Raw genomic sequence first — 26,696 nt, 5'->3', positions numbered from 1 at the left:
GTGTTTGGCACAAAAGTTATTGTGACATACATATAATATCCAATTATTCGACTCTAAATTACTAAACTAGTATGAATTTGGTTTAATGATTTATAATATATATTTGATATTACATTACTCTTGTATTATTTGTTATGTATTAGTTGAAGAAGCTTCGTGAGTTTTGAAAAAAGTTCAAAATTATTGTGGTTTGAGAAACTTTCGAAATAGGGTGTAAATTAAGCCCAAATTATTAGAGTTTCTGTTCTTTATGTTGAATTAAACTTGTGACGTTGATTAGTACTTGTAAAAATAATTTAAAAATGTGTATGCTAGCAGCTAATATGAAATGTTTATTTTTTTGTTCTCATGCAAATGTGATTGTTCTTTTACTTGACTTGGATCGATATGTTTGAGTTAGTGTTTTGTAGTAAAATAAAATAAAATAAATTTAGTAAGAAATCATATTTAAAGTGACCAAGTTGATTGTATTTTCTAAACAATAAGACTAAATTAGATGTGTGTGTGTATATATATATACTGAATAAGAGAAATAAAATGACCAGATTTCTTTAGTTAGATTCTTTTAGAAAAATAATCTTAAAGAAAAGGAAAATTATATAATAAAAATTTACATCTTAAAATGTTAGTCAAAGTTTTTATAATTTGACTCTAAAAATAGAAATTATGACAAATAATACCGGACGGAGGGAGTACCAGATAAATACAAGGCCTTGTACCGATTAAATAAAATGATTTTTTATAAGTTCATCATATATATTTTTACTTTTAATTTTGATAAATATTATTTCTTATTTTAATTTATTAAGATGTGATATTCTTTTATAGGTCAATATACCTGAGAAATTTGATGATATAATATACAATGGTGGAGTAGTAATTAGTTGATGAAGTCTCTTTAAAACTTTTCATGGTGAACTCAACATGTGAATTTTATAATATCTAACACATAAATTAATCATGCAAATTTTTTCATAAATAATAAATTAACTAATTTTTCATATTAATTGATGTTCTTTTACAAAGGCAAAAGGCGGAACAAGAAATGGGGTTCTAAATTATAGAATAGTGACATTACGTGTAAGTGACTGAGTTGTGAATTTTAATATTTTTTACATATTTAGTAAATTTCTTAACATAAATATACGATTAAACTATTGACGCGATCGCACACACATTCACTATATTTTAAAATCAAACACTTACATCCTTTTATACAATAGAAAACTTTAGAGATTTAAACATGCAACCAACATCCTACCTATCAACCTTAACTCGACGTGAAGTTACCATATATACAGAGGTGGAGCTAAGATGAGGATGATTCAATACTATGAAAGAGTGAAGTTAGAAGCTTACTATTACTAAGAAAACATCTTAAACCATTTCTACTTGACCATTAACTGCTTCATTTTCGCCACGCGAAGGTGAAGCCCTTTCCTCCCCTGGAAAATGTATCATCTGCTCTGTATGACTAGAATTGCTTGGACTCGGTGGTCCAGTAGTTCGCGGAGAAGGTAACAATGACAAGTTACCCTGAGGACTCCGCGAACAGTCTAAATCATGTGTTGAATGTGCTAGTACATCTCTTAGTTCACTTTTCTTGAAAGTATGACAACTATAGTCTTTTGTGTCAAACTTCCTGGCCAAGATTCTGCTTCTTTCGCGCAATGAAAGATCAGATCGTCCTATGATGTGCCAATGCTCATGTATGAATTTCGTTAGAAAGATTACGAGAGCCAGTACTGCAGCAACTACAGCCACTACAAAGAGTCCCCAGAAGCTATCTAGGCCAAGACTGTTGGAGGAGAGTGATGAACTCAAATCGGAACAAGTAGATTCACCAAACCATGCTCTCTCAATTTGTACCATCTTTTCACCTTCAGTCACATTCAAGACTGCCCTCGATACATCTGGTACTAGAGGTGATCCTATCGGGAAGGCCTGAATATAATTTATGGTACTACTGTTAGTTAAATGAACTTCAATGATCGAAAAAGGTCAGGTGATAGAGTATAGAGCTAACACGTTCAAATAACTCAAACATTTTCAACAATATACGTGGAGTAGTATATATTTGCCTCTGCTTGTGATTCTTGTACTGAGAAAAAGGGAGAGCTACTTACAAATCCAAAGCCATCAGTCTTATACGTAGGTCCAATCGTGGTGAATTTCAAGCAATAATTTGCAAGGAAAAGCTTCACATAAGGAATCTCATCGAAAACAGCTGCAATACCACCATTTGAACTTCCTTTAGCCAGTAATTCAACGCATTCCTCTGGAGTGTTATATGCCTTAAGTCTGTCCTCATCGAAGTTCATTTTTCGTAATAGTCCTACTACAAAAGAACCTGGCTGGTAGCCTACGTAGTCCTTGCTATTTAGAAGTTCTTTTACATCTTTAACAGTTGGCTGGAGTTTTTCAACTGTTAGCATTGATGTAAGACTTGCTGTATAGCTTGATGTCAATATGAGCAACACTAGGAACCAGATGATCAACACGAACCTCGCCAAATTGCTGACGATCCTCTCCTCTGTCGATATCAAGAATCAAAAAGAAGACATTTCAGGTTAGAACTCTTAAGCATATGTTATGTAGAAGTAACAAAAGGTGATTCAAATTGAAGAGTGTGTATGTGTATGCTCCCTCTTAAACGGGGGATAATGCATAAGTACCTTCTCAACTTATGTCCGAAATCTAAGAGTCACACTTATACTATACTAAGGTCCTATTACTTCTGAACTTATTTTATTAATAATATTCAACCATTCAACCCTTTTTTGGGCCTACGTGGCACTATATTGTGGGTCCAATGCTGGTTGACTTTTTTTTTTCAAGCTAGTGCTACGTAGGTCGAAAAGGGGTAAAAGATTACTTATAAAATAAGTTCAGGGGCTAATACGACCTTCTGGGATTTCGGGCATAGGTTGATGGGGATACTTGTGCATTTTCTTTTTAATGGTTACAACTTATAAACATGAATGTCAACTTTTCTATGATAACGTGAAATATCAATTGCTTAGTGTCGTATCTTCAAAAGTGATTGATTATGCAAAGAAAAGTATGCATTAAAACCTTGATGACGATACTGAAGTGCACATTAAGTGAGGCAGAGCACTCAAACAAATTTTGACCCTCGGATTTAACTTGCCTTTGATAACATTTGATACTAATTTAAGAGAAGGAAAGGGAAATTACTCTGTGCAAAGACCATAGTTGAGAAGGAGAACCAAAAGATCATGCCAACTTGATGCCAAAAAGGTCCTCTAAAGTCTTCATTTACTCTATGTTCGAGTAGCCAAATGACAAAGCCAATGAAAACAAAAGAACAGAAACTTGTTAACCAGAGCTCCCAAGTCAATGGCTTCAAAAATACCCATGTATTATCTCTATTATCATCTTTGATTGGCACCATCATCGTAACTCCAGACTCCGTGTATGGTAATGTAAAGTCTACAAATTGTGACCTATTCGCGACAATGGTAGTGTCCCCTACAACAACATCAAAGTTCTGTTCATCGGTTAATCTTTGTAGCATGTAAGAATCATACTGTCAGTATATATAACTTAAAAGTCGATAGTAGAGGAGTCAGAGAGAATGTACCCCAAGAAATACTTGATAAACCAGTTCATTATAATCACCGGCACTCTTTCCATTAGGAGCAGCAAATGGAACATATTCATAAGGAACATAATATGGTAATGCTTCCATCACTGCATCGAAAACATCGATGCAGTATCCAGTAACTATCGTTGTGTTAGTAGTAACATCTCTTGTAACTTTAACAAACTCGGTGAAACCATCCTTCACCGGAACTCCAATTTTCAGTTTTTTGCCATTTGTTGGTATTACCCAACCTTTTGGAACAGAAGTAGTGTCACCAGGCCATATAATTGATCGAAAATTATCCTTAGAAACAGAATATCCTCGTCTTGAATTCAGTTTTCTAACAATGCCATGTTCTCTTGTCCAGAATCCAATTTCTTTAACACCATTACCAATTAAATTGATGATCTGATAAGGTGGAGATTGCAATTGTCCATCCACAAGTTGAAAGTCTCCGCTAAGGCCTTTGAAAGTAGTGTTTAGTATAGCTTTAAGAAGCTTTGGACCATCTCTGGAAACTCCAAAAGCTTCAAGATCTGTTGCATTTCCTGAAATTTTTTTTAGAGGTGTCAAAAAATAAACTTATTTCACTACTGAGTTGCTCGGGGTCTCCAAAAATGTTGCTGCATGCATGTTGGATTCTTCAAAAATACACTACTTTTGAAAAAGTTGACACGTATTTTATGACATTTTTGAAGAGTCTGAGCAACATAGCTCACCAGTTGAATTTGTCCAAGTTTAAACTGGTTGCATTACAAAACAAACTCAAATATACATGAATCAATTTTGAAGATTTAGGTAGTAAAGTGAAATATACTTCCAACATATTTCATAAAAAAAGCAAAATAAAGAAGGAGGTGACATTGATAGTTTGTTTGGCCAAACTTTTAAAGTTAGCTTATGTGTACAAAACTAGTTTGTGTTTGATCGACTAATTTTAAATGGACAATAATTAGTTTTCGGCCAAGTTTTTTCATGATCATGGTGTCTGGAACAAATTTAGCATACATCGACTAACAAGATATTTATTATCTCTCACGAGCAATAGATATCATATTTTTAAAGCAAAATAATTAGTGTTCGGCCATGTTTCTATGTATATTTTTTCAAATGTTAGTTAAAAAGTAGGAAAAAGTTATTTATTTTCGCTTCTAAAAAAATAATTTTGGCTATTTTCCACAAACACTTGCTTTCTTTAAAAACTTAATCAAACCCTTTACGTTTTAAAATAAACACTTTCTTCTTAGGTATATTCATAAACATGATCATTTACTTCGCTTCAGTGTCTTTCAACTTTAAGTGTGCACAAATAAGCAATTAAACTTATATAAAATTAAATAAGTAGACACATGTTTTCTATATGACATAGTACAAATAGGATGTCACGTAGGAAACAAAATTGTCATATGTGTCTATTTGTTTAATTTTATACAAATTTAAACGTTTACTTGAACACATCTAAAATTAAATGTCATAATTACCCCCTTAGAGCCAAGTTAAGAATCATGTTTATATATATTATATTTTTTTCTTTAAGAAAATAACTTTTGTCTAGCAAAAGCTTAGTCAAACACACTACGAATCATGTTTAATTATAACCGGTTATTTGATATATTTTGATTCAATCCAATATAACCAAATCGGATCATATGAACCTTTTGAACGTTCAAATTTAACCCAATCCGTCAATTTGTCACTCGTACCTGAAACATTTGGTTTTCGAAAAAAGGCGCCATTGATTCTCGATTTCTCTACCGCCATGGCTAATGCAGTTGCAGAATCATAAGCCCATAATCCATAGATATCCAATTCCACATCAACCATCGTCGGATTTTCCTTTCGAAACTTCATCTTCCATCTCTGAGTAAAATCTTCAACTTTTTTACTCTTCGGTGCATAAGGTTTCACCCCAATAACACCTTCCATAGATTCAATAACCGAAACATTCATCGAATTCAGTTGATTCGCCATTGCATCTGTAACAATCCAAACAAAACCTTCACTCATCATACCAATTTCTTTCGCCGTTGCAAAAAGCTTCGATCCAAGTGAAATCGGCATATGCACAATAAAAACCCTAGTCTGCATATTCATCAACTTCAATAGCTCAGATCTGATCTGATCTGAAGTGGCGAATTCAGAAATTACACTCCGATAAGGTATACGAGTGTTGATTTCTTCCAATGCATCTGCTAGAAATGAAATTATTCCTTCTCCGAATTGATTTTCGATGTAAATTGGTACAATTTGTCGCCATCCGAATGATTGGATTATTGAACTGATAGGTTTCACTTGAGATGAATCGTTATGAGTTGTACGAACAAAATACTGATTCCGGGCTGATGAAATTGATGGACTCGTCGCAGAGAAAGAGATGATCGGTACTTGTGATTTTTGGCCCAAGTTGATGATGAAATCCGCTTGCATCGATGAAAATGGACCTATTATGGCTTCTACTTCAACATTCTTCAACAAGTCTAGTGCTGCATGAGTAAAAATTACCATAGACACGTGAGATAAACATTTAAACTCGGTTCGGTACGAGAGATAAGTAATTATATTAATTTCGGGATAAATTATTCCTGATATGAATGAAAATTGATTCGGAGTTTTTAAGTCTATTAGATAGTAAATCAGAACACTATTGATCTTTCATATTCAAAGTGGAGTAAGGGTAAATGGTAGTTGGTTAGTTAAAGTTATGCATGTATTAAAGAGACGTTGGAATTAATTTGGAAGTGAATTATGTAGATATATAGTAAATATTGCATAATTAATGTATAGAAATAATATGATATTTGATTTGCAATTTTAAAACTCACATAACTAATATATGTATGAATTATGAGGGAAGGTATATATGAATTGGGTAATGCTAAATGATCAGAAAATTTTGACTAGAATTTGGCGTGAAATTTAAAAAGTCTATAATATTCTTTTTATTTCAAAATAAATTGATCTTTTTTCAATTTATTTTAAATAAAAATGTATTAAAGTTAAAAAGATAAAAATGTTTAAAAAGGTAAAATAATATAGTGTGGAATATGTTATTTTACCATTGATTAAGTTTTCTGACCAAAAGAATTTTTCCATATAAATTATTAGCTTAAGTTATATGCAATCACACAAAGTTGTCCGCAAAATTCATTTAGACACCTCAACTTATCCGTATGCCAATTGAATACCTTATTTGTTCAAAAATCATTCCCGTTAAATACAAAATGCTGACATGGCAAAAAATGTATGGTCCACTTTCTTTGAGCACGTTAAGTTATTAAAAATAATATATATTTTTTCGTTAACTTTTACATCTAATTTAATCAAAAAATAATTTACATAATCTTTTTACATACGCACACTGCACTACACACCACCACCTCTCTCTTTTTCTCACCCTCTATCGTTCTTCTTCTGCTTTTCCTCCTTCTTTCTTATGTTGATTTAAGTTTCAAATATCTTGATAAAGTCTTATTAATTATGATGAAAAAAGATATGAAATAGATTTTTTTGGGCAAAAATTTATTATTATTTTTCAATTTTAACAAATCTTAATTAATGATTAAGAAAGTAGTGTGATTGGAAGAAATATCATTTTCGATATTGAATTAAATTCAAGGAGAGGGGTAGGTGGGTTGATCGCAAAAAACACACATAATTTCAAATCAAAAGAAAAAACGTCAAAGTGAAAATGGCTATTCGAAACATGATTCCATTTTGTTTCTTTTGGTGAAAATATGTGGAACTTACGTTGGGGTTGGGGGGTTGGCTGGGGGTGGTTCTGGGAAGAAGAAGAAGAAAAGGAAAGGTTGCTCTTTTTTAATTTTTTTTTATACTGAAAACATGGTTTTTATTTATTTTATTTTTAATTTATTTTAACTATTTTTTTGTGGGTCCAATGTCATATGTCTTTTTTTTATTAGCTACTATGTCACGTCAGCCGCGAATGTATGACACACCATCTTTACTTTAAGTTGATTGTCGAAATATGTTCAATAGATTATTTTTTTTTAACTAAAAAAGGTGTTCAATTGAAACAAGTATATAAGATGTCTAAATGAAATATTTGAAAATCTTTAAATGGCTATTGATGACTTAAGCCTAAATTATTTCATGATGGAATAATTATTAGCGTACATTAATTACCTGCATAAAATAATTAATGTACATAGATTTTCTCATATAACTAATATATAATACACGAATTTGTTATTACAAAATGAATGTATTGTTTTATACTATGTAAATTTAATTATTCACATATTAGTTATTATATTTTCTATATCTTCTAATATAAAATAATGTATAAATTCTTTAACTTATATACCAAGCAGTTATACTTACCAAAAAAATGTCACAAATATTGTACTATTATTTTTAAATTATATATAGGAAAAAGTTAACAAATAACAATAGGAAGTAGTAAACAATATCTCAAAGTATTTTTTTTTTCTTTTTAGGTTTTAATAAGTTTATAGGTTCAATAAGCCTAACACTTCAATTATCAAGACGTGTTAATATATGTTTTAATTTTTTGAACTTACCTAATCTTATATTTTTTACATCTTTGAAGAAGAAATCAAGATTAGAATACAAGTCGGATGAGTCAGTGCCATATGTTTACCAAGCATGCACACATAATTAATTATGTAAAATTTTCAATTATATATTAATAAAAGATTATGTCAACGTAATAAATTATATTAATCACTACTGTTACTAACTTATTGTTTAAGTTACTATATAAGTTTGAACAGGTCAAATGGACTAACAACAAATATTTGTGGTACTACTCTATCATTGATATTTTATATTCTCCATACTCATCTATATTAATTTATCTGATATAATTTTATTTGATTTTTAGTTTAAGAAAGAAAAAAAATAATAATTTGTGGTCGAAAATAAATCACAGGACAATTATAAATAATTTTATTAAGAATAAAATAAATATATAAAGTTAAATTGTTATTAAATATAGAAATATTCATTTTTTTGAACTGAATAAAAAAAGAACTTCATATAAATTGAAACAAAGAAAATTAATTAAGAATAAAATACATATCTAAAATTAAATTGTTATTAAATATAGAAATATTTAATTTTTTTTTAACTGAATAAAAAAAAGACTTCGTATAAATTGAAACAAAGAAAATAATATTTATCGTATAGGATTGTTTGGGAGGAGGAATAACAAGAAGAAAGAAATATGCATGAATCAAATTTAGTATTATTTGGTCTCTTATTTAATAGTGTTTCAATTTACAATATATATCAATTCTACACCTTATTTCATACTATTTTTAAAATATGTCATTAAATATTATCTTTTATATTATATATTCAGTTTTATTCTAATATCAAACCACCACTAAATTCTTTAAGTTTTGGTTGAAAAAGTCAGAAAGTCAACATAACAAGACGTTAACTATTTAATTCAATCATACGTACCAATACACCACTTGAATAAGATTAATAGAATGTCTAATTATAAAATCATGATGTGACTTATATAACTAATATTATGATGGGACTATAGGACTACGGAGCCTAAAGGGTATAAAATATTAATAAAAATTTTAAAACGATATGTAAAATTTTATATTAATCAAAACAGTAAAATTGCTGGAACAACAGCGATTTACTCCACCGGAAAAAGCAAAATCGCAGCGATTTTCTTTTTTAAAAAATCACATTTTGCAAAATCGATGCAGTAGCAGCGATTTTGTTTTTTCCGGTGGAGTAAATCGTTGTTGTTCCAGCGATTTTGCGGTTTTAGTTAGTATAAAATTTTATATACCGTTTTGAATTTTTTGTTAATATTTTATACCCTTTAGGCTCCGAATATATCATCAAAAGCTTTTAGCATTGTTAAAAAATTTCACACGTCTTTTTTTTTTTAAAAAAAATAAAATAAAAATTGGAGGAGATTATTATTGAGTGAGAGCATATATATTTGGCTATAACTTGTTTAAAGTCATTTTATTCTTAAAAGAAAAGGTTTTTTTTCTTATATAAAAAAAGAAAAGGTTTTTTTTTTTATATAAAAAAAAAAGTTCAACACAAACAACAAGTTGTGTTTGGACATGTTATTTTTAAAAATGCTTTCATTTGTTTTTTCCGTATTTAGAATATTTTCAAAAAGTACTTTTAAGTATCAAGTTACCAAAAAGGAAATATATTTATGTATAAATAAGAAGAAAATGCATTTTCCATTTAAGAAGTTGAATTTGAGAGTTATTAATGTATATATATTAATATTAGCTTAATAACTTTCAAATTTAACTTCTTAAATGGAAAATGCATTTTCTTCTTATTTATATCCTGCTCACAAATGGCTTTTCTGTTTAATCTATATCATTAAAAAAAAAAAAAACTTAACTAACTCTTGTGCAATTTCACAAAAAGTTTTGCAATTTGTTGTTCGATTGGTATGTTTTGAAATATTTATATATATTGAAATAAAACATAACTTTCTTACTATAAATGAAATAGACTATTTAATTTGTAATTATGCATGCATTTTTTACAACATCACAAAGAAAATGAGTTTAAATATTTAAGATACGTCAAATTTTAGTTTTTATCAATTTTGAACGGATTGCATAGCTAAAATTGATCCAAGAGTGGTCGAATATTATTTGTCAAAAAAATAACTTTGTGCATAGAGATAATAATAATATCGTGTATACAAGTCGAAAATAATTTTTAAAAAATATAGAAATTTTAAAATATTCCTACTAAAGTTTCTAATTTCGCCATATTATAATGCTTTACACAAATACGCAAACATATATATACAACCAAATCTATGTGATTCTACTTTTAGACATTTATAGACAATATTTTTAAATATTAATGTAACTCATATATTCTTTTTTTATATTTATAGTAATTCCAAAAGGGGTCATGGATGATAAAGTCATAATTGATATTTGAGTTTATTCTTAGTTCACTAAGGGGGATTTTATTATTATGAGGTTAAATTGATCGATAATAATAGATAACTTTTTACATAAACGATGATATGAAAAGTCATAATACATATATATGCCCTTTAATTTGGATTCAAATCATATTTATGCCTTTCAATTTTGATGTGCACAAATAGACATTTAAACTTGTACAAAGTTGAACAAATAGACAGAGATGTCCTATATGTCATTTTTTGTCCTACGTGTATTGTGTCATGTAGGACTCATGTGTTTATTTATTTAAAAGTTGGATAGTTAAAGTTTTTGTTTGTGCATTATGAAAGTTTGTACATACCTGCTGCAGCAGCACCAACAACATCTTTTTTCGAGTCACGAGTATGAAGAACCAACCTAGTGTTGTAATTAGAGCCATCAAAGGTATAAAAGTCTGATAAAGCCATAGATATACAACTCAAACCCATTTTTCCAAACCATTCATCCATGTCCAACACAACTCCAACATTTATGGAAACTATTGATGATTTGTTTTGAGCCATGGTCATTTCCATAGAGAAAAATATGATTAAACATAACAAGAAAAAAGAGAAGGAAATTGATGAGAAAATATTGGATTTTCTTGTTTTGTTTCTCATCTTGACAAAAAAAAAAAAAAAAACTTTGAATCTTTGTTTAGTTGGACATGACTTAAGTTATTTATATAGAGAGAGGGAGACTTGACCAAAAACAAATATACTATTGAATCTTTGATAAGTTGAACATGACTTGAATTTTATAGAGAGAGAGGGGGAGACTTGACTAAAACAAATATATATATATATATATATATATATATATATATATATATATTAGTTGTATATGACTTGAATAAGTTTTTTTTTTAATTGTAAATGTCTTCAATTGTGTTAGTATTGTAATGACTTTGATTGAAAAAATGAAGACAAAATGTATGTTAGTCTCATTTGTTTTCTCATGTGTTCAAATGACTTGAAGTAAAATACAATTATTCTCAAACATTTTCACTACCAATTGGACTGATGAGTTCTGAAACAACATATGTATACTCTATCAATACCCTTCACTAAATCTAGTTCCACGTCAGCCAATGATGTTTGAAAGAAACAAATTATGGGTGGTTCAATGATTCAATAGGCAAGTAGTCTAGTTGAGGTATCTAGGGAAAAATTTCAACAAATTTAGGGATCTGTTTATGTATTTTCCATATATATATATATATGATATTATTTTGGTTGACAATTAGAGGTGGATCCAGGATTTTCAATAAGGGGTTCAAAATCTTTAGAAATAGATAATTAAAGGGAGTTCAGTATCTACTATACATACATATAAACTTATTTTAACCATGTATAAATAATATAATTTTTGGCCGAAGAAGGTTCATGAAGGATAGCTCCGCCCCTGTCGACAATCATTTCTTTAATTGTTCTTTGAATAATAAATATGTTCACCTACAAAGGTTAGGAATCTAGGGTTAATATTAACCAGCATCGATATTAAGAAGACTTTTCAACTATTTTCATGTTTAAGTGTCTTTCAAATATCAAGTAATTAATAATGAAAGTGAATTTCAGATTTAAATTTTATGACTTCAAACTGTTTTATGAATTTTTAGAATCTCTAACATTAAACCTACTATATTAACATTAAAGTTATGACTTCATCAAATCTATTAGTTATAATAATTTCAGTATTACAAAAAAGGAAATCAATTATATATATAGTTATAGTAACATTTACAACTAGATAGTCTTTTTATAGATGTGAAATTTTAATAACGTGTATACACACATTTCATATTCAAAAATATTGAATTTGAATATATATTAAAAAAATTCTCCATCTTAAAAAAAAATTTGTGTGCGCATACATCACCTACTCTAAACTCTAGTTGTAAAATAGCAATAGATATGTTATTGTTCGACTCCTTTAAATTTCGTCCTCGACTACATTTTTTCTTATTCCTGATCAAAGGTGAAGCTACAATATAAATTATAAATGATAAAACATTATAAAAATAACTAAATCTTAAATTACGTATTTATATTTAAAAAATTATTCAACATGCATAAATAATTTATTTGAATATATAATAATTTTATGTTACAACTAGTTCTGTGTGACTTTTCAATATGCATAAATATTCCTCTTACTTTTCTCTCCCTCTTTTTTCTAATTTCAACAGTCAATTTTTAATTGGTCAAAGCCAAAAAACAAGTCCAATTTTTAAGGAAACAACTAATGAAAGTTAATAAATGACTTTCATATAAGAAGCCAAACCCAAACAAATATTTTTTTATATATATATATATATATTTCGATTCTTGTAATACAATATATAATTATATCATATGAAAATATCGTAATTGTACAATTTAAAATAACATAACTTATAAAAATTTCTATTATTTAAATAAAATATAGAAATTTATTTTTCCTTCTCTTTTAATATTTAAATACATCACTCTACTTCTATTAAATATGTGATTTTTCATGTTGATTGCTTTCTTATGAAAATAAATTCCTTGAGAGAGAAGGAAAAACAAAATCAATAAATGATTTTCATGTTAATTGTCTCCTACCTATCTCAACACTTCATCGCCCATAATTTTTATCGAAAATTATATATAAATGCTTTTGGAATGATACTTTCACACGTAACACTTATAAAGCATAAATAAATATAAAAAAATTTCAAGAAAATATTTTTCGTCATATCAAAATTATTAAACTTTTCATTTTATCCTTAATAAGAAAGATGATTTAGTTACATATTAAAAAAAGTAATAAGAATGATATGTGTTAAGCAAAGTGTTCATAAAAAAATTGTTATGGAAGGTTAGTTAAATTTCAATAAATATTAGATATAAATTTATAGCTTTAAAAATATATTTTCTCTGTTGAAAAATGACTTAATTTGATTTGACACGAGATTTAAGAAATTAAAGAAAGCTTATTAATTTTATGATTAAAATTAAAGTTATGTTAGATATATTAATATATTTTTTAATTTTGTAATCTTAAATATATCGTGTGGAAAGCTGAAGTTAGTATTGTCAAAAAGGAAAACATCATTCTTTTCAAAAGAATAATGAATTCAATGTTAAAATTTTTTAAAATCGAACTCATAACACTTATATTCTAAATTTGCCTTTGTTAATTTTTCTTTACCGATTATTAAAAAAAGTAAGAAATTTTATTTTTGAGTTGTATTTATTGAATGTATGCTCACAAATCACAATTTCCTAGTGATGGTCATGGGACAACCTCATAAGAGTAGGACTTTGCAATAATAACAATGTATTAATTACTTTGATATATGTTATCATTAACTATTAGTAGAAAATTAAATTTTATTCATAAACCATCATAGTAGATTAAGCTTCATCTTTAATATTTTGTTTATTATTCGATATTGACTTTAGAATCTAATCAATTCAGATATACGTGATAAAATATTCTCTATTAAAAGCGATTTAATATTCAGTTTTCAGAGCTCAGATCTGAAATTATTTAGTACTAGTTACCACTAAAAGATTTTTGATGTTAACATTGTTGAAAAATGTGAAATAACAAAGGTTGAAATACAATTTTGTAGACTTTTATTTTATATATTGTTTTACCAATTGCAAACTAAAGATTTTTTATTATTTTTTTTAATGGGTCGTCATATCACTGAAGTTTCCTTAAGTAACTCTTAATATTATCAAGTATAGTGAGTCTTTGTCTAATATGTCATTAATGGGACCTTTGTTGTTGATGTACATATTTTGAATATCAAATTATACAAAAAAAAAAAAATTAAAAAAAATGTAATGTGGTTTATAAGAAACCTAATTTGATGCACTAATCCTTTGGACATTTGACTAGTCACTCCTCTTTTTTTTTCTTCTAAAAATTAGTCACTATTTAATTTTAAGAAAAATAACTTTATGTTGATATGTAAATTATGTATGTATATTTGGAAGTTCTCGGTTAGTTGATTATATGAATTTTTTTTATGAGAATTTGATTCTTGTAATCCTCTTTCATATTTTCCTTGTTCCTCCTCCCAATATAAAAAATTAAAAAAAATATCAGTTCATCAATTATTATAACAATATCTAAGACATCACCAAAAATTGTGACGAGACGAATAAGATGCCTCTATTTTTTATCAAAAATTTCTGTTTCGAATTAAAGTGATGAAAATAATTCTTATGGGTATTGTTTTACCTTCCTAGGGGATCAAATTCGAATTTTTGTACTGTAGATACAAGTATCTCACATCTTTTTTTGTTCCTTTGATACGAAGATACTCGACGTAATTTGCTTATTGTAGTCAATCTCAATAAAATATTCACTATATTAAGTGATAAAACGTAAATAAAAAGAAAAGATACAAATGTAATCTTTCAATGATAGTAATATCTTCATATACTATTATTTATGGACATTTGGTCAACATATTAAAAATAATTATATTTGCTAGTCAAATATACAAAATTCGTGTTAGTAATAATACGATAAAGTATATGTACAGAATCATGGAAGTTAGCCTCAGGCTTAATCTTCAGGTTGTTGCTTACTTTCAAGATTCTTCGTATATTTACTTCTTATCAAATTTTAAATTTCTTTATTGAAAATTTTGACTTCATTACTGCAATGAAATTCCACGATAAGATTCTTTAATCTTAATTCAAGATATATCAACACATGAAATTCTTAATTAGTTGATAAACTGAATTATTATTTTGTTAATGAGAGTTTGATTCTTATAATCCCCTTTCATATTTCCCTTTACCCCTACCCCCAATTTAAAAAAAAGAAAAAATGTCAACACATCCATTATAAATATGTAATGATGTCTAGGTCATCACCGAGGATTGTGATGAGATGGTTATGATCCTTCTATCTTTATTTAGAGATTTTGGATTCGATTCCCAGAAATAAAAATAATTTTTATAGGGATTGATTTAACTTTCTCGGTGTTCTTAACTTTCTCGGTGTTCGAATTCAAAATTTCTGATTGTAGATAAAAGTATCTCATTCATCCCAACACATCCTTTTTCCTTTAGACTTTTACTTTTAAGCAGTATCTGGATATAAATAAAAACCATAAAAAATTATCGATTAAATTAATTTTAATTTTAATTTTATCTGCTTCTTGTAGTCAATCTCAAACATATCTTTAATAGACAAACAATAATAACCAATTCATAAAAAAAATGAGTTTAAGAATTATAACAAATCATCATTAAAATAAAAATAAAGGAAAACAAAAGTACTATGGAAACCCATGAATAACATAACGGATTAAATATTATGTATTAACTAAAGAAAAATAAAAGCTTAATTTATTTTGCTCATTCGTACTGAACCTTTACTAAATTTTTAAAATTGTATATAATATAAAATTTACTATGATCATATTCAAGTAATTTTAATATATAAAAATTTATAATTTTCTTATATAGAGATATAAGAATGTATAAAATATTCTTCCATATTTTCAAGTTCGTATATAAATATCTCATATTATAATTAATTCTAATCTTCACCATAAGTTTTTTATAACCATTAAAGAATTACGATGTAAATATATATATATATATATATATATATATATATATATATATGTCAATACATCCTTTTATAAATTTATAATGTTATCTAAGTCAACACCAAGGGTTGTAGGCGAGATGGATAATGATGCCTTTATGTTTAACCAGAAATCTCGGGTTCGAATCTCAAGAATGAAAATAATTCTTGTAGGTAGTTCTCTACCTTATTTAGACTCAAATCCGAGATCTCTGGTTATGGATAAAAGTATTCCATTCATCCCGTCACATCCTTAATTTTTATTAGCTATGAATTCAGTATATATCGACTCAACTCATTTTAGTTTTAATTTTATCGGTTTCTCGTAGTTAATCTCAATGAAATGTTACAATTTTAAGTATTAAAACGTAAAATTTAAAAAAAAGTACAAATTTAATGTTATAATGAAATATCTTCATATACTATAATTTATGGGCATATCTGGTCAACCAACTAAAAAAATTACATTTACTAGTCAAATACACAAAATGAATGAGCCAAAAGAAATCTTTAAAGATCTATATATATAAAACTTATGAAAGAAATATTATAAATTGCATTAATTAACAATTTAAAATACTTTATCATCAAACAAAGTTTGATTGACTTTCAAAATCTCAGTGTTATATAAGTTGGGACATAAGGAGCAAAGACATTTCTAGTAATTTATATGATTACATATTACATTAAAATTACAATCACAATAATTAACAATTTAAAATAATTTTAAAATTATAAAAAAAATTATGATCAAAGAAAAAACTAATTGACTGTCAAGAATCTATGTATCACATTAATTAAAATAGAGATTATATCATATATTGAGTATGTGCTGACACATACTTTTATATCTAACTTATTATATATTAGTCACCATAATGAATACTTTTGAATATCTAGAAATTGAAGTCCCCAACTAAAAAGGAAAATATTATACTTTTATATAATATTTTAAAATAATATATGCTTGTTAATTAAATCTTAGCTAATTATATTATATCATAGATTTTCCACATCATGAGTTAGTCAACACTACTTGGTTGACAACTTTTCAGAAATAAAATAAACAAATACAATCTATTGAAAGAATGCATTTAATTATTCAAGTCATCACAACTCATAAAAGCCAAAAAAATATTGTTGAAAAGTCATTATCAAATACCAACTTATTAAAATTGAATAAATTTCAATAAGTACATTAAATTTAAGCCAATTCAATGAAATAGTGGCTTATCAAGTGGCATTAATAAAATTAAAGTGGGATAACATTTAAACTAATATAATTATAACAGAAACATCATAAAAATAAAATGACTAGGGATAAGTGGTAGAAAGGAATAAGAAGATACAATATATATATATGCCCGTGCTATCGTTCTAAACTCCAAATTAATTTTTAAAAAAATATACAAAATGTTCGTTCAGTCAAAATTTCTTATCTACAATGACTCAACTATTTTATTTTATTTTTACCAAAAGTGGGCATTCGAACAATTTTCAAGTGCAATTCGTGAATCATTTCAAATAAATAATATATCAATAGACTTAAAGTATTTAGAGGTGTCCATATCAACATTTTAGGATTGTTTAGAGGAGATTTAATTTGGCAGGGATTGAAATCTGCACTGTATATTTTATTGTAATAACGATATATGTAGAGTACATACATCTCTAATATATAGTTATACATCATCTATCATGATCAATATACACTATTTATACAAATTGATATAATATGTATATACATATCAATATGTTACATATACACATGGTCATTTTGTTGAAACTATTTTTCGTTACATGTACATATATATTGCTAATTTGGACTCTTTTTTTATGTAAATGAAACTTTGACTATATTTGTTACAAATAGAACTACTTAATCTACTTGTTAACCTAGTTATAATAAAGTTAAACTTCTAGATGTTCTTTTACTTCTCATAATAAGCTTATTAATGACATTTTTTTTATATTGACATTGTATAAATATGTAATCACAACGTGAATCGAGGGTATAGAACCCTAAAATCAAATAAAATTTCATGAGATATCTTATTTTGATCACGTTATTTAAGTAATATCCGCCTTCGGATTCATCCATTTTGTCAAAATATTTAAACATGACAGTTCAATTTGGGCAACATGTCATCAATTAACCATCTTGTTAACCAACTATATGCTGCTTGTGTCAAATGAAGTCCATCCCAATTGAAGTGAGAACTAGGGTTATCACACACTGGGACTCCCTGAGCTCCACATTTTCTATTTTTATCGTAATTATATTCTCCTCCTACTCCACAACATGCTTTCTGTAGAGAATTTTTATCAAATCCTGAAAATACATAAGAAAAAGTTTGTAAATGCATATAGCTCTCTTCGCGTTTTTCCATTTTCTCTAACCTCAAAAAATAGGAAAGAAAAAACGATGCTTTGTGGACATACCAAGAGTGACAGCATTTTGTAGAAACCACATATACGCGTTGTAATAGTCACCATAAACGAGTGTAATGTTTGTATACTCTTTCTTCATCTCCTCAACGGCTCGTTGCAAATGATCATTATAGAAGATCGTCAAATTATTCAACTCTTTCAAGCAATGGTACTCATCGTAAGAAGATGAGTCGTTGTTCATGAATTGCGTTAGGATAGCTGGACCACAACCTTTTGGGAAAGTCCCTGGAACTACAATTCGAGTTGCACCAAAACCAATAACTCTCTAAAAAAGTAAGCGAGGATTGATATCGTTATCAAACAAACTTCAGGCAAGTGAAAGGAACAAAATAACAATCATGAAAAACAGAGAGACTAAAACTCACTTTAACACCATGAATGATGGTATGAACAATATGTGGAACCAATCTTCGCAACTCTTCCATGGTTTTACCTTGCGATAAGCCATAAATGATATCATTTCCTCCTATATGTCCAACTAGAAAAAGCGATTTCTTTAACTGTACCGGGCAATCTAGCAAGCAAAAGCTAGAAAATTTATCAATTCAACTCGTTGTTGATTAGTTTATATGTATAGATACTGAATCACATCAATCAGAAGTACAACAAAAACATATTCATAACAAAATCAAAATGTACGTAGATGTTATCACTACTGAATTAAAAGTATTACCGGGGGAGCAAGTAGTCTCGAAATGAGAAGACATCCAATCAAGTTGAATGTCTAATGAACTATTTGTGAAGGACAGAACAATCTTCTTCTCTGCCATGACTTGGGCTGATAAAGCAGTAGCCCCTACTACTGCAAAATTTGCACCATGTCTAAAATTTGCACTTTTATCCTTATAAGGATTTAGGAGAGGAAGACCAGATTCCAGGGCTGTAGGAAAAAACACGATTAGCTAGCGTTTCGTCATAGATTTTCAAATATTCTTGGCAAATATTATTTGGTGAACTTTCACCATCTGTTTGGTCATAGGATTTGAAAAATATATTTCACCTTTTTAGAAAAATATGATTTATACCCATAAGTTTTAAAAACTATCAAACTAAACTATAGGTTTGTATTACAAGTCAACTGGATGTTCATTACAACAGTGACAAATAGTGTCCATGACACTAGAGCAATGAGGTAATTTGGAGTGAGTGCAACAAACATCAGTCCATACATCGTGAAATATACAAAACACGTGACTTTGTTACCTTGAGCCAATTTTTCATCATTTTCATCAACAATCAAATCATTATTTAATATTCAGTAAATATTTCATCACTATTTTGGTGTTTCACGTAAAAAAATATGTAATACAACGAAAACAACTACTATAGAGGGTGTCTTATAAAATTGGGGTAAAAATTTAATTTTCAAAAGATCCCAAATAATGAGGTTTGACCCAAATATTAGAAAAAAATTGTATTTGGGAATTTGGGATTTTAGCCAAAAATATTTGCCAAATAATGACAAATTGTATGGACAAACATTATTTGCCAATTTTTTTCCAAATATTATTTGAAAAATTTTATGGCCAAATATTTGATTAGAGAGGATAAAATTTGTTCGTGAAATCATAACTCGCCCAACCTGCCTTAAGTATGGATTGATAATTGAATCACTCATTTAGTATCTCAGGTCAATGTTTTTCGAACTCTTTCAAAATGTCGTTTTTAAAGGATCTGATACTGATGCGACATCAGGCAATCAAAGTTTGATCCCGGATAGATCTTATCTTATCAAAATATTTATAAGATAAAAAGTATTAGGTGATTCTTTTCAGTTATTCTAATCTTAATAGATAAAGTTACTATATCTATTGCTAATGAAAAATAATATCTCATAAAAAAATGTACATAAACTGGCTTAGACACTGATTATGAAATAAAAATAAAGACATTTGATTTTAAAATGATTTATCTAATTAGCAGCCCATGATAGAAATAAATTCGAATTCACTTTTTATCAATATTATATATAGTAGCTGGTCGGTTCATGTTTATCTAGTATTTTGTTAGATGCCCCTTTTTCTCTTTCTTATCTCCAAAGTTGCACATCCCTTTTAAAGTAAAAATATATCTTTATTTTATTTTAATAAAATTATAGGATGCTTCAAAAAAAAACTGCAAAAGAATAGATAAAACAATTGATATTCTAAGTAAAATTACAAAATTTATCATTATTAATATTAATTTTATCATAAATCTCTTAATTTCTTAAATTATTTGAGCCGTATATTAATATATTTACGAGTTATATATTAATGTATTTAAGTCAATATTTAATATATTTAAACTATATATTATATATCTGCACTACATTAATTATGCTTTTAATCATTATATATGTTTTTTTAAATTTTTAAAAAATTCTATATTCATACACTTTCGAGAAATAAATTATAATTTTTTCTTAAGAAATATGCGCTTATTATAATTTGCCCTTGAAATTTAATTATCTTATTAGCTCGGTCAGTTTTAACCATTCAAATTAATCTCAACTCGCTCATTTATCATATAACTTAAAGTATATATATATAGTATTAACTACGAGCAATTTTTAAAAATATTATAAGCTACGAGCAATTTATAATAGATTATTATTAGCTACGAGCAAATTTAGCAATGAAGTAATTGGGGATTGAGTTTAGCATACCTAAGAAATCAATTATGAGCAAGCCATTAGAACAACGCCCAGTTGGTTTATGAAAAAAGTTGATTCCATAAGGTGATTTTGCACAGGAAGAATGAGATCCACAATAACTTTCTCTGATACAGTTTCCGGTATCGGAAACTGAATCACCCAATTGATAAATTTTATCAAATTTGCACTTCATCAATCTTCGTTTTCCATCGATTTGTAATTTTTGAGCATCGATTTTCAGTCGAAACACTGTGAAAATAACTAGGAGAATTAACACCACTCTGTTACAGAACGCCATGGCAACGAGCAGTAGTGATGGGTTTTTAGAGAGAGAATTTGTGTTATTTTGTTGGTTTTAGTTAACCAATTGTGACCCAAATTTTTTAATTTATTAATCAATTTTGCTTTATTTAATCATTTTTTTTTCAACAGCTAAAGTAAAAAAAAAAAAAATTATCTGAATCCTCTTCGGTGGAAAATGTACGATAAATGTTCATCCCTTTTAACTAGGTTGTGTATCAATTTGATTTTATCAGTTATTGATTAATCGTTAATATTAGATGTAAGAAATTTTTTTCGATAATCACCTAAAAGACAACTAAAATGAATCATACAAATGAGTTGACTTGCTCAAACATAAATACTGACACATTATGGAATAACAAATATAAAGCTAAACTCGAAGTCTCTAAGGACTTTATATACCAAATGGTAAAAATATAGTACTTAGCTAATTTATTATCGAATTATCAGTTAATCGATTAAAAAAAACTTAAACCATTAGATCAATAAATTAAGGAACGGGATACATTTTATACACATGAGATACAATATATATATATATATTCAAATGAATTTTTACTACTGAATTATTTTTTCAGAAAAGATTCAAAAATTAGAACTCCTATACTTTCGTCTATTAGTTAGTCTAAGTTTTTTCCAACCTTGAGGTACCTCGACTATTTGATTTGATACTTGATGCCTCTCACCAACACAAATATAAAAATAACGTTGTTCATCAAATAGTCAAAGTAACTTAACGATGGAGACTAGTCAAAAACAGGGTCTGGCGAAGATAGAGTGTACACAGACGTTATCCCTACCTCGAGAAAGTAGAGAGATTTTCAAAAGCCCCCTGGCTCGAGTGACAAACATCAGAGAAGCTAAAAAGTACAGAAGTAAAGATGAAATAAAATAATAGGGAAACATAATAGCATTCAAAAGAGGCGCTCTCAACATATTCTACCAATGTGATAACTGAAGCACAGTGAATAACAATAAGTAACAAAAGTCATAAGACAAATGCTACTACTATTACTACTGGTATAAACAGGGAAACAGGTACAATGCACCAACGTACTACCAAGCCTGTCCTGCTAGGAAACGAGACAACGCTCAACTAAGCCACGTAGTTTACACAACCACGACCAAGCCATACTGAGTCATCGAGGCCTAGACAAAAGTTGGTTAGTAAGTCATTACTTCCAAGTCTCACTCATTTACTTACCTAACATGAAGGTTCTGCAGAAACATCGTACGTAGGTTTTGAAGTTATATACCAAACATTGGATCAACCAATTTGCATTTTAAGTAGTCAACTTGCTTCATTACTGTTCTTCTCTCTTTGCAACCTTTTCAGAATATTTGCCTGCAAAACATCAGATTATATTACACCCGTCAGAGCATAGAACTTGATCTTGACAAAAGTACATCACTACATTTCGAACTAAAAGAACACTTACAATGGAATTGTGCTATAGGCATTTCCCCATTCTCGATGAGTTCAAACTTGTAAGCATCTCCTACCCGGAGTCCATGTTCTGCTAAGAATTTTGTCCATCCGCGTATTAGAAAAAAAGGACTAGAACAAAAACAGTTCAAGTCCTATAACTCAACAGTGTACAATTTTGTACACCATCGCGCTAAGTTGCCTACATTATTGTATATAATTAACTTCAACCATAACAAAATTTAGTTCCATAACTTACCAAAAGTGCTCTTGTGAAGCAATAAGGTTTAACGGTTGAAATAAAACAAGGATGGTGATCATCACCAGAAGTCGAAGTAACTACTTGTGCATTGAGAAGACTCGTGTTTGATGTTTTTTTCATAATGTCTGCTTATTAAGTAAAACATAGCAAAAGAAAGAAAACTTGATAAGGAAGTGTGAAATTAGGATAAAAGGAAGATATATAACATATATAAGTTTCGATAATTAGCAGGGGACGTTTTCTAAATATGGACCTTTCATGAACTCTTTTTCAAATTCCAAATCATTTTGGAAGGAAAAAAACAGAATAACAACCACGATAACTTAATGCAAACTCAAATTACGATCTGATATATGAATCCTCACTGAGGATGTCGCTCTATTGAGAACAAAAACAGACTAACAACTAATACTACTATACAGTGGCGTAGTCAAAATTTTCATTAAGAGGTTCAAAATATGAAAAGTAAACACACAAAGAAGTCAAAAGGGTTCAACATCTACTATAAATATAATTTGAACTTGTATAAACAATGTAATTTTCCGCCAGTGAACCCCCTTCGTCCTACTACTATGCCTTCATCCAAACTCAAATTGTGGTTCGACATACGAATCTTCACTGAGGATGTCATTCTGTTTAGAAAAACAGAACAACAACACTAGTACTACTACTGTGCCTAAATACAAACTCAAACTGTGGTCTGATACGTGAATCCTCAGTGAGGATGTCGCTCTATTAAGAAAAAGAGAATATGATATCAAAATACAGTTCACACGATTATACAATTTTAACTATCAGCCCCGCTGATCAGTGACTTTGATATTAATTTTCAGCATAACCGGCCTTTACTGTTTTCAAACTGCATTCTTGAGTGAATACATACAGCAAACTGCACTTTAGCAGTATTCTACTAACACGAAGAAGTAGCTAAAGGGTACCCCATAATCGAAAAGAAATAACACTTCTATTTAATCACATGAAAAACACTTTACATAAACAATGCAGAATAATACACATATATGACGATGAAAAAGATCATCAAAGAAATAAGAGATTGGTTACATGAGAAAACTTGCCTTGAAACATCTGCAATGGAACTTCTCGATAAGTAACTTGAAATTTCCATATTGGTGTTTCTCCATTAGTAACGACTTCAAACATTATGCAATCTCCCTTGTTTAAGCAATTATCAGCAAAGAATTTGGTCCGTCCACATCCGCTGATATAGCTTCGAGTTTTAGAAGAACTTAGCTTTACATTCCACGACCTTTGTCTTTCATCTCTTATAATCAAATCACACTTCTTATTCGCGAGGCCATTTGCATATGCAAATTGTCGAGGAAGGTGCTAACATGGTGTATAACCATTTCACAAAGAAAAAATAAATAACAATAGGAACTTAGTTTACATACATTGACAATGTAAATGTTTTTATAATGTGATTACAAATTAGTTATCATCGTTACCTTGTAAGTAACTAATTAATGCTAATCATAGAGATTTACGTATAATTTATTAATACGTGGCCTAATTGTGTAACACATTCACTTGAAGAGTTTGCAAGTAATAGTGAATTTCGAAACTTACCAAATAACCTCGCGAAATGTTATATTCTCTAATAGTGCATTCAACATGAGAATGACCAAAAGACTTGTGATGATTAGCAACTTTTATTATATGGGAAGAAGTCTTTCTTGACGACTTGATCTTTTGCCGTGGTCTTTCTGTTGCATCCTCTGGAAATTAAATATGACAATTGTACTTGAGAAAATTAGCAACATTTAAGTAACAACCAAACATACTCTTTGGCTAATTTGGAATTAGTTTTTACTTGCAAAATAATCATCGTTTGGTTTATGTAGTTTCCATTACAAGTAGCGTGAAAATAATTTCCATAAATAATACATTTTTTCCTTCGTTGGCTACTCTTTAGTTCTAAGTTTCCACATACGTGTTTAAGACCATAAGATTACAGATCATTTTGGTACATTCTATCTATCCCATAAGATTCAGGAGTCTTGTTACTTTCTTAAATTTTGTGCAAAGACAAAATTAGACAAACAAATCAAAACAGAGAGAGTAATTTTTAATATAAGCAAGTTGAGACATATGCTATGATCTAAAGGGAATTAACTTGCAAAAATCATCAAGTATATATAAATCAATGAACTCTAACAATCCAACCTTTACACCAGCAACAATAAACCCAGTGAAATCACACAATGTGAGGTTTAATGAGGACATGGTATATGCAACCCGTACATCTGCCTCTTGAAGATAGAGATACTGTTGCTGAAAGACTCTCGACTCAAGTTGAGCAAATCAAAGTAGCAATGAAAAAAAACGACGATAGAGAAATTTGAAGCAATGCAGAGCATATATTCAAGAAAATCATAACATCAACAACACAACAAGGTGCGATCACCTAAACACAGTAAACGCCATACGACAACAAAGATGTTATTACCTTTGAATTTAAATTTCTTGGAAATCTCTTCCCTTGTATGATCTCCTACTTCCTCCATATACTCTACATATTCTCTATCACAATGACTTGAATCAAATATAGAAAATTCAAATTCCATGTTTCCTTCATGTCTAAACATCAATATATTTCCCAATTTCAAACCATGTTGTTCTACAAATTCAACCCAACCCGCTTCGAATCGATGTCCATTCACTTTCATAGACCACTTATAGCCACCCCTTTTCAATATTGCATGTTCAACATTGTCATTTCCCTTCAAATACTTCAAGAAACCTATAGGAATTTTCTACAATATACACAACATAAGCTTGCCCTAATTAGTTAAATACATACTACAATATCTTAGTGAAAATCATGAATCCGCTACTGCACGTAACATAAAGTAATTAAATAAAGGAAAAGATGGAAAAAATAAAGGGATGACTTACAAGACCATTCTTGAAACCTGGTTGAATAGGTTTGAAAAAATGAGGTTTTTTTGGAGGAATTTTCATGGTAACTAAGCTTGAGAGATTAACAATGCATGGCAATTTTTTTCTCTTTTTTATTTTAATAAGGAGCTATAGAGTCTCCATCAATAAGAGAAAAATGACGCACACACATTGGGACAAAGCAAATAGTTTGAATCGCAATAATTAAAGCAAAATAGTGATACTACCTACCTCTGTTTAAAAATTTGACTTCAGTTGGTAACTGTCACTTTTAGTTTTGAATATGTACGAGTAGATATTTAAATTTATATAAAATTAAATAAATCGACATATTTATCAGACATGACAATTTTGTGTTCTACGGGGTCTTATGTGTATTATGTCACGTAAAATACGTGTGTCTACTTATTCGATTTTATATAAATTTAAGTGTCTATTTGGGAACGCTCAAAGTTGAACGGCATAGTTGTTCGCTGAAATCATGTTTATGCATTAAATTTTTCTATTTATATGTCATCATTTTAGATTTTACAGAAACTAATTAAATTTATTATTTTACTCCTTAT

The 26,696-nt window shown here is 28.6% G+C and overlaps 3 protein-coding genes across 3 annotated transcripts; all 3 read right to left on the bottom strand.

Annotated features, from left to right (window-relative positions):
• Positions 1 to 1,157: 1,157 nt before the first annotated feature.
• On the bottom strand, positions 1,158 to 11,283 carry LOC101267544 (glutamate receptor 2.6). The gene is made up of 6 exons (XM_004244446.5): positions 10,874 to 11,283; positions 5,311 to 6,090; positions 3,605 to 4,155; positions 3,199 to 3,511; positions 2,127 to 2,533; positions 1,158 to 1,944 (listed from the first exon to the last, which is right to left on the bottom strand). Exons 1-6 carry the CDS (start codon positions 11,169 to 11,171, stop codon positions 1,378 to 1,380), a joined length of 2,916 nt encoding a protein of 971 aa, XP_004244494.2. The 5' UTR covers positions 11,172 to 11,283; the 3' UTR covers positions 1,158 to 1,377.
• Positions 11,284 to 18,162: 6,879 nt separating this feature from the next.
• On the bottom strand, positions 18,163 to 21,612 carry LOC101259426 (acetylajmalan esterase-like). The gene is made up of 5 exons (XM_069287741.1): positions 21,233 to 21,612; positions 19,259 to 19,465; positions 18,951 to 19,099; positions 18,577 to 18,850; positions 18,163 to 18,466 (listed from the first exon to the last, which is right to left on the bottom strand). The coding sequence occupies exons 1-5, from the start codon at positions 21,516 to 21,518 to the stop codon at positions 18,249 to 18,251; spliced, it is 1,134 nt and encodes a 377-aa protein (XP_069143842.1). The 5' UTR covers positions 21,519 to 21,612; the 3' UTR covers positions 18,163 to 18,248.
• An 878-nt stretch (positions 21,613 to 22,490) lies between these two features.
• Positions 22,491 to 26,238, bottom strand: LOC101253303 (B3 domain-containing protein REM9-like). Its single transcript, XM_069288022.1, has 6 exons — positions 26,128 to 26,238; positions 25,679 to 25,985; positions 24,799 to 24,947; positions 24,288 to 24,558; positions 22,963 to 23,040; positions 22,491 to 22,868 (listed from the first exon to the last, which is right to left on the bottom strand). Exons 1-6 carry the CDS (start codon positions 26,191 to 26,193, stop codon positions 22,828 to 22,830), a joined length of 912 nt encoding a protein of 303 aa, XP_069144123.1. The 5' UTR covers positions 26,194 to 26,238; the 3' UTR covers positions 22,491 to 22,827.
• Positions 26,239 to 26,696: the final 458 nt, after the last annotated feature.

The sequence above is a fragment of the Solanum lycopersicum genome, chromosome 8 (genome assembly GCF_036512215.1).
Source record: "Solanum lycopersicum chromosome 8, SLM_r2.1".
NCBI lineage: Eukaryota > Viridiplantae > Streptophyta > Magnoliopsida > Solanales > Solanaceae > Solanum > Solanum lycopersicum.
This window is presented reverse-complemented; position numbering and strand designations above follow the sequence as displayed.

Coding starts and splice junctions, on each gene's coding strand:
- LOC101267544 (XM_004244446.5), bottom strand. CDS start 11,171: ATGAGAAACAAAACAAGAAAATCCAATATTTTCTCATCAATTTCCTTC. Junction 3,512..3,604: donor TTTATCAAGTATTTCTTGGG/GTACATTCTCTC, acceptor ACCGATGAACAG/AACTTTGATGTTGTTGTAGG. Junction 1,945..2,126: donor AGACTGATGGCTTTGGATTT/GTAAGTAGCTCT, acceptor AATTATATTCAG/GCCTTCCCGATAGGATCACC.
- LOC101259426 (XM_069287741.1), bottom strand. CDS start 21,518: ATGGCGTTCTGTAACAGAGTGGTGTTAATTCTCCTAGTTATTTTCACA. Junction 19,466..21,232: donor GCTCATAATTGATTTCTTAG/GTATGCTAAACT, acceptor TTTTTCCTACAG/CCCTGGAATCTGGTCTTCCT. Junction 18,851..18,950: donor CCATCATTCATGGTGTTAAA/GTGAGTTTTAGT, acceptor TTACTTTTTTAG/AGAGTTATTGGTTTTGGTGC.
- LOC101253303 (XM_069288022.1), bottom strand. CDS start 26,193: ATGAAAATTCCTCCAAAAAAACCTCATTTTTTCAAACCTATTCAACCA. Junction 25,986..26,127: donor CAGGTTTCAAGAATGGTCTT/GTAAGTCATCCC, acceptor TGTATATTGTAG/AAAATTCCTATAGGTTTCTT. Junction 22,869..22,962: donor GCCTATAGCACAATTCCATT/GTAAGTGTTCTT, acceptor GATGTTTTGCAG/GCAAATATTCTGAAAAGGTT.